The 9050-nt window shown below is 33.7% G+C and overlaps 1 protein-coding gene across 1 annotated transcript; it reads right to left on the bottom strand.

Annotated features, from left to right (window-relative positions):
• Nucleotides 1-4163: 4163 nt before the first annotated feature.
• LOC139839538 (spermidine hydroxycinnamoyl transferase-like) lies at nt 4164-5150 on the bottom strand. The gene has a single exon (XM_071829623.1). The coding sequence runs from the start codon at nt 5148-5150 to the stop codon at nt 4164-4166; it is 987 nt and encodes a 328-aa protein (XP_071685724.1).
• Between the last annotated feature and the right edge of the window lie 3900 nt (nt 5151-9050).

Raw genomic sequence — 9050 nt, 5'->3', positions numbered from 1 at the left:
TATATTATAAAACATTTTTTGTCAAACGTAAAGCACTTAGGCTCATTATATATATTTATTTTTAAAAAATTTTAAAGTTCGTTAGCACATTTGCTTTAGAGATTTTGTTCTAAGATCTAGTAGCTTATTTTGGTTTAGTAGTACTTTTAAATACTCTGAAAAATTTAGTTTTGACTATGATTTGATTTTGAATAAGAATAACGCCATTTTTTTGAACGGTGATATCGGCATCGAATTCTTTTAATTGTCACCCACACACGCGTTAGGAGAAAATTCTTCACACACCATTACCGCATTGGATACACGGTGTGCTTTGGATTAAACTGGGAGGTTTAAGGCATGCACAGTATCACCCTAACAGAATTCTTGAGAAAACTCCGCTCCCAGGATTCGAACCTCGCTTATTATTTCAAGGTCGTGGGCCCGGGATCAACATAGGAGTTGTACCATTCAGGCAATGCCTCGGTGGTACACCCTTTAGTCTTTTAAGTTACTTTTGTATATGATTATTGGAATTTGTAAGATAGGGTCGTTACAGATGGTATCAGAGCTTAGGTTCTTTCTTGTAGAAACTTAAATCATAAGTTATGGCATGTGATATTTGGGTAGGCTTTTGGGTTGGGATTTTCTTTCCGCTATAATATTTTATATCCACTTTGAATATTCTCATGTTATTCTTCGTACGAATCGTAATCATTATATCCTCGTCTTGTTCAGTTGATGGCATCGAAAAGAAAGAGAATGTCTGAGGAGGAGGTAGATAACAAGATTGATGGAACTCTCACAAAATTTTCACTCACCATCATCTTCCTATTTTCATTACAATTACTATTTCTTTTTCATAAATGGTACTTATATAACATTAAAAATGGGACTCAAAATACTTGGTTCAATCTCGCGAAAATCATGATTATTTTTTAATTCTTCTATCATACTATATACATTCATCTTTAATCATCACAATATGATTTGACGTATGTTATCGATTTTCAGATTCTTATTATTTAACAAACATATAATAATAAAACATTTAAGGTGTGATAAATTTCATTATCAAACAACACATAAAGGAGAATAATTTTTTAAAAAAATCATTAACAATGACATGAAGGTTTGTACATTCTATTTAGAAACAAAAGGTTATTGAATAATATGGTGGAGATTGAGAAAAAAAGTTGTAACGGTTTGTACAGATTGAGAAAAAGAGTTATGATAATATATGTTGGAGATGCTCCGAGATATATATTTATAAGATAGTAATACCGTATTAAATATTAAATGATATTTTTATTAATTATTTTTTCTATCGAAATCGGCATTTATATATTTTTGGCATTTATTTGTTTTTTTTTTGTAATTTTTAAATTAGAATTAATATTAATATAAAATAATGACATCATTATTACAAAAATTAAAGAGTAATTAGTGAAATGATAACATCATTATTTTAGAGTTTTATATAAAAATATAGATATAGATATTTTAATAATGGTGTGTAACTTGGTGAATAAATACATTTATTTAAAGATACTTACTGTATATTTTAGCTTAGAGGTCCATAAACTTTATGTTATAAGTAGGAGAAGGATTTGAAAAATGCTTCCACGAGGTACATGGCTTTTGGAGGCGGCCAGAGGTTTTGTGTAGGCGCAGAATTCGCTTAACTTCACATATTTGTTTTTCTTCATCATCCAGTGAAAAAATATCGGTAAGCAAGAATAACAAACATGATCTAATGGTATATGTATTGTTTAGAAAAGTTTAAGAAACGGAAAACCAAAGAGATACACTAATTTCATTCCCCTTTCTGTTTTAAGATTAAAACTAATTAAAGGAGGTGAAATCGTACGAACTCCAAGCTTACTATTTTCGAATGGGTTTCATGTTGAGTTAGTTGAAAAAGAAAAACAGAACCACGATCTAACATCTGCATCAGCTTGTTTTCATAAAATCGAGTATAATTTACCACTCAAGAACAATCCTAGCCTACAACAAACAAACAGATAGTTACCTAGCTAGTATGGATTCCAATAAGTTGAAATAGACTTCTTCACGGACCTCCATAATATATAAAGTTGTCCCAAACATTATTCATTTTTTCTTTTATATCTAAACTTGAATGATCAGTCAATAAATGTGTATTTGTTAAATGAAGCAAGCTATTGTCCCAGTCAACAATCTTCAAGTTTCAGACCTAAAACACCGTCTAGTATTAAATAAACTTAAAACATAATTTTCCATGCAACCTAGTTAAGTATTTCAGTTATAGAGGAATGATACGATCTTTTAGGAAATAATTCAAAGGAAAACTATGCCAATCAATTAAACTTATTTTAACTAAAGGAATCTTAACCGCTCTACAAAATTCCACGGTTAACTATATAAGTATGTGTATGTATATGTATATAATGTGACATACATGAGTATGAACTTAACTTAGTTTTCGAAACACGAATCCGATTTCAACATGGAGCTGAGACTGAAACCGAGTAGGAGAGCAATCTCCGTTACACATTCATTCAGAATTGTAGATACCGATGATCATCGTTGCGTAAAATCAAACAAATGGACACCCTAATATTTGAAAGGATATATCGTGAATAAAAATAGTACCTCGAGCATAATGATTGATAATTGGAAATTAAAGAAGAAAGTGGGTAAGTTGTTGAAACTAATATAGAGATTCAGAAAGAAATTGGGAACGATTGGTAGAAGAAACTGAAAGGGATGAGGCGAGAAAGAAGGATGAGGAGGTGATTAACTTGAGTAAAAAGGAGAGTGGGTGAGGGTGGTTGTCGTTTAGACTTATTAAACGACAGAAACTCGCGAGGGTTTATATAAGGAGCAATATGCATTTCATAAATAGACCCTATTCATATTATGAAAGTTAAAAATAACATTAGACTCTTTTTAATGGTAATGGTATGATAGGGTGTGATCAGTGGCGGAGCTTGAACAATTGTTTTTGAGGGGCAGAACATGAAATGTTATAACGCGATACAAAATGATTTTAGTGAAGAATATTAATTTTGAATATGTTGGTGATATCTCCGAGAGTAAAAGGCTTCTTTGGGGCTAGTGGCTCTTAATTATTGGTAACAATCAGTTTAAAATGTGTAGTTCTTTGAGTTACGCGCGTTTGAGTTTTTAAATCAACTAAATTCAAGTCCGTTTGAAGGAGATATAAGCAAAACAGTGGTAACTTGCAAAATTGCGAGCCTTCACGATTTGGTCATATCTCCTTCATACGAACTCCATCTTAGTTGATTAAAAGCACAAACATCCGTAACTCAATACAGAGAGCTACAAATCCCACTTGCCACTCAAATTTTTGGAGGGGCGAGGGGCCCTCCTGCCCTAAGAAAGCTCCGCCCTTGGGTGTGATGGGGTGTTTTTGTAAAGTATAACGCTGATGTATCACGTGTGATGGTGTAATAATGTGATGGAATTTGTAATGGTAATGAGGTGGAATGGAATTATTCTATTATTTTAATTCAATTAGTTATTAGTTAAATTATAAAAAGAATTATTGAATTTTGATTGATTAAAATTCTTCACACCTAATATCAAGCCAAGCTTTTTGTTTTTAGCATCACCCTCCATTTTGGCATGATGAATGGCGTAATGGTATAAAAACCCCTCTTAGTGATAAAAATAATCGCTGAGTGTCGAGATTACAACTATTATTTTCCATATTACAACAATTATTCGTACTTTTATCACGTTACACGACCCGGTACTAAGAAACTCACAATAGTAAAACCGAACAATCATTATCAAGATTACAACAATTATTTTCCATATTACAACAATTGTTTAAAATTACTTCACACAAACAATTAGATTAACCATTTCGAACGAGGTTTCACACAAACTGATAAAAGTAATTCTCCAATTGGTCAATATGAGCAATTTGAAACCGCAATGCAATTGACACTGATCCATCTTCACCTTCAACAGGAAAAATAATTCCCTTACCATCAACATTAATTGTTGCAGGACCCATATAAACACTTTTGCCCCACCCAAAATCTACCCCTGCAAACGGTATCCCCAACCAGCTTATAATTTCCATATTTGGGTTGCCATCAAAACACCCAACACTTGATCCAATCGTATGAAACGTTCTAAACGCAGTCAAATCTCGCTGTTGTTTTGTATCATCAAGGGCCGATTTCACGTACTCCTCTGTCACTAATTCGACAGCCTCTCATCTTACAACAAGCATAAGATAAAGGCCAGTTAACCAACTCACCCGATTTACTACACGCGCCTTGTTTCATTATAGCATTACCAAAATACCAATTTGGCAACTGCATTTGACCTCGAATACTAACAGGAATAAATAGTTTTGTCACTTGCATAGGATGGTGATTTCGTGCCATGCTGGCACATTTCCAGATGTGTCCAGCTACAGCCTCGAATCGACTAAATGGACGTGAAATGTAAGCTGGTCGAGTTTCATTAGTCGTTTCTTTAAGTTTCAAGACTTGTTCTTTGGTAAGATATAACATGAGAATTCGTGTTTCCTTTCTACGCTCCTCTTGATCGCTAGTTTGACCGATCAAGAGCTCGTTCGGTTGAAACCTCTCATGTTTGAACCGAGGAGGTGGCGTTGGATCAGCCGCTAGTAACACGCTACGATCAAGAAATGGTCCGTTTTCTAAAAGTTGACCACGAGCTATTCGCGCCCATTCAGCCATAAAATGAGATGCACAAGTACCATCCACCATGATATTCGACACGCCAATTCCTAAACTAGTCCCGCCACATCTCAACTGAGTTAGTTGCACCATTAGAAGTGGAAGTTCATCCAAATCCATGACATCATAATCAACTGCGGGCACTAGGGCCCGCAGTCCATTTGGGTGTGCAAAATTTTTGAGTTCTGTAATTTCAGAACTCGAATTAGCTTCATAAAAAAGGGCTCCACAGGAATTGCACTGGAGATACACACGGCCGCCAGTACCAGGAATGTAATGCAAACGTCCCGAAAGGGGATAAAAGTGTACCAATACTTGACTAAGAGAATCTTGAAGCTTTTTAGAGGCCGATTCGAATGAAAATGGATCGGACGAATTTGGATGATAAAAGTAGATACTGAATGCATGAGTTATGGATTTTCCTTGGTCGAGTTCGGACATACACATTGGCGCATTTGGTGTTGGGTTCGCGGGTTTTATCACGAAGCAATGGTTAACATTTACCATTTTTGTTTGTGTTTTTGGAGTGAGCTCATACATGGGCTAGCTCAGAGGAGGTTTATATAGGGTACATGCTGAGCGTTTTAAGTTTAACCATATCTTTACTGGTTTAATTTATGGACTTTTTTATAAGTATAAAATTGATATGTGACACTTAACTTATGAGCCAAACAAATAACCTTGAGCTTCTTATATCGAGATTGAATAACCTCATGAGCAAGAACGTGTCATTCTTTTATAATATCACACGAGCTGAAAGCTCATGTCATACGAGCCGAGCTAGAAATTAATATATTAAACACAAAAGTAAGCCTAGCTCAAGCTCGAGCTCTTTCAATTTTAGACTAGACGACGTTTTTTTTTTGCACAACAGTTAGTTGGAGATTACTCAGGGGATTTAACCACTCACGCGATCATCTCCGGCAGTTGCTATACCCGCCCCTAATTACGTGCCCGGGAGGAAACCCACCCAATCCCATACGGGGCATGGACGGTAAAACCCCCTCCCCTTTACCCCCAACACGATATGGGAAAAGTGTCATGGGTAGTACTTCATGGCAAAGATGAAATTGTGGGTTAATATGTAGTTAACGGGGGTCGAACTCCTGACCTCTTTTAAGAGAGGCTTGCCTAATCGAACTCAAAATCTTATCGGCTCGTTAACAACCTTGTAAAAGTCTGATCCAATTATGACCCCGTGCCTAATCAAGCTCAAAGTCTACTCGGCTCGGTGATTAGTTGGTTAATGTTACATTATCAAGAAGGTTCATTACTCCTCTCACAGTTGTCTAACAAAAGACGTCATCTTTTCTAGAAAAAAATGATCATAATTATTGGGTGTAAATTCACATCAAAAATCCAGAAAAAGAAACTAGATATTTATATACAAGTTTATTGCAGTAGCAATTTCTAATATCATCAATTGTCCATTTAATTTAGACAAATCGATCTATAAAAAAAGATAACAATGACATTACGTTATTTATGTTTTTGTGCCAATCAATTTTCAATGGTGGGATGGAGGTTTTTTCAATTGAGCAAATAGTCCAAAAGAGTAACATAAGTGTTTAAAATTATCAATACTTTTTCCTGATGCCTTAAAAGAAATAAATAATTTAACTAGTGAAATGACCCGTGGAATCACGAGTTTATTTAAACGAAACAGTTTAAGGATATATTTTAGGTATTAAGTGAATTTAAACGCTAAAGTCATTTAGTTTAATGACCCGGCGGATTCCGACTAAGAAACTTCTCGCTGTTTTTACAAACACATTGATGTGCTTAACTTGATCGGAATAAATGAACTACATTTATTCTCTCACCATCATCTTTCAACTTTTATCACAATTACTATTTTCGTTGTCATAAAAGTCTACATTAGAACTTTTTTTATTGAAACGTGTATTTCACATACATATATAACGTAATTAATCTCGTAATGAGAACTCATATTTGAATTTGAATAATAATATACTAATAATTAATAATTATTGAGGGTGAATTTTTTTCCCGAAAAAACATGAAATAAATAAATAAGTAAATTTAATTGAATTAGTCATTAATTAGATTAATGACATCATCTAAAGGGCTTAAAATTTTTTCTTTTTCTTTTTGATTTTTTTTAACAAAAGAATTAGCCTAATAATGACATCATCATTATAGAATTTTAATAGAAAGTATAGATTGATCATTCTCAAAAAGGATTATTAATTTAAAATATGTAAAATTGAGGTAATATTTTTAACTTATTAAATGAATGATAGTCAAATTTCGTTATGTGCTTAAATTTCATCAAATTTTGTTACACGGTTGGTCTCTAAAATTACAAAATAAACTAAATAAATAATAATAAAAAATGGTCATTTCGGTATTCTTTTTTAACATTATTTTATTATAATTTTTTATTATTTATTATTTTTTTAATTTTATAATTTTCTATCTTTTATTATTTTATTATTATTATTTTTGTTATTTATGGGACCAACCGTGTAACGAAATTTGAGCACTCAACAAAATTTGACTAACTTCCATTAATAAATTACCAATATTAATCAAATTTCACACTTTTTAAATAGGTTGTATCACTAACATGCCCATTTTCCCTCTCTTTTTTGACTTGGAACCATAAAAAAAAAAGTTGACAATTTGTCCGCGCAAAGACGCAAGGTGCCTGTTTGCGACCTTGCTTCCCGGTGGACGCAAGGTGCCTCTTGTGACCTTGCTTCCCGGGACGCAAGACTAGGGGTGTTCATCGGTTCCGTTTTCGGTTTGTTCGGTGTATTCGGTTCGGTGTATTCGGTTTTGAATTTTTTTTGGGCAAAACCGAAAACCGAACCGAAAACCGAATTCAAAGTTGGAACCGAACCGAACCGAAAACCGAATTCAAATTCGGATTCGGTTCGGTTTTCGGTTAAAACCAAATATTATGAAAAATTTGAGAACGATGGTAGTTTAATTTTGGCATTACTAATGTCTTAGTTATTTACAACCTAAAACAATGACATACTATTAAATTATCAAGAATTCGATGATTTATTAATATTTACAGCTTAATTATGACGTTTACTGCTTCTATTATTAAGAAGAAGCACATAATAATTTGAGTAACATAATTATAATATGAGCTACCAAATCGTCATATTGGTGAGAAACTATTTTATTGATTGTATCCCAAACTATAATGACATTAAAACATAAATATACAAATTAAATATATAAAAATTTTGAATTCGGTTTTCGGTTAAACCGAATTCAAAATTTTCAAAACCGAACACCGAACCGAAAACCGAATTCAAATTCGGTTTCGGTTTTGACTTGATCCGAAAACCGTTTTTCAAATTCGGTTTGGTTTTTTCCGGTTTGGTTTCGGTTTGGTGTTCGGGTTAAACGGTTTCAAACCAAATACTGACCACCCCTACGCAAGACGCCTCTTGTTCCTGCCTAATATCATGATCAATATTTTCTTTCAGACATTTTCATCAAACACCTTACGTGCATCTTACGTGATACGGATTATTCCTTTGACGATGGTGTAGATTTTTGCAATGCGTGAAGTATTGATCGGATTATATAATCTTGATGTTGGAGCATCTTATTTTTTGTCTCGACTTCCTGGATTATTTGCTAATTTTATGTTAATGTCATGTTTTTCTACATATGCTCACGTATGAATCTTGATATTGATATAGCATTAATCATGAATTTATCAAATGTATGTATGAGAGTATATGGGACTTACTTGGGCTCGTTTAAATGGAGCGGAGATGCTTGCATTTGGTCTTTGGAAATCACTTTATCTCATCCAAGGCACTATCATCTCTTTATTACCATGATGACTTTAAGATACACGAAAGGTGTTTAATGAAATGTCTGAAAGAAAAAACATTGATCATGATACCAGTCAGGAGCAAGAGGCATTTTGGGTCACCGGGAAGCAAGGTCGCAAGAGGCACCTTGAGTCCTTGCGTCCACCGAGAAGCAAGGTCGCAAACAGGCACCTTGCGCCCTTGCGCGGGCAAATTTTAATCTTTTTTATGGGTTCTGAGTCAAAAAAAGGAGAAAAAATAGGCATTTTAGTGATAATCCCTTTTAAATATTGATCATTTTTACGAATGAATTAAAATATATAATCTTTTTAGGGTATCAGGAAACGTCATATTACCTTTAGTAATTTTGAATACTTATGTTATCTTTTTGGGACATTTGCCCTTTTTTTTTATTAGACACCTCTCAATATGTACTTACTTCCAGAACTAACTACAATAACAATCAAAGTTTTCTTCTAACATCGAAAGACTAAAGGTGTGTTTAGACCAAACTAGGTGGAACTGAAGCATATTGCTGGAA

This window comes from Rutidosis leptorrhynchoides, chromosome 1 (genome assembly GCF_046630445.1).
Source record: "Rutidosis leptorrhynchoides isolate AG116_Rl617_1_P2 chromosome 1, CSIRO_AGI_Rlap_v1, whole genome shotgun sequence".
In the NCBI taxonomy this organism is placed as follows: Eukaryota; Viridiplantae; Streptophyta; class Magnoliopsida; order Asterales; family Asteraceae; genus Rutidosis; species Rutidosis leptorrhynchoides.
The sequence above is the reverse complement of the archived record's forward strand: the minus strand, read 5'-3'. Positions and strand labels throughout refer to the sequence as shown.

Coding starts and splice junctions, on each gene's coding strand:
- LOC139839538 (XM_071829623.1), bottom strand. CDS start 5,150: ATGTGTATGTCCGAACTCGACCAAGGAAAATCCATAACTCATGCATTC.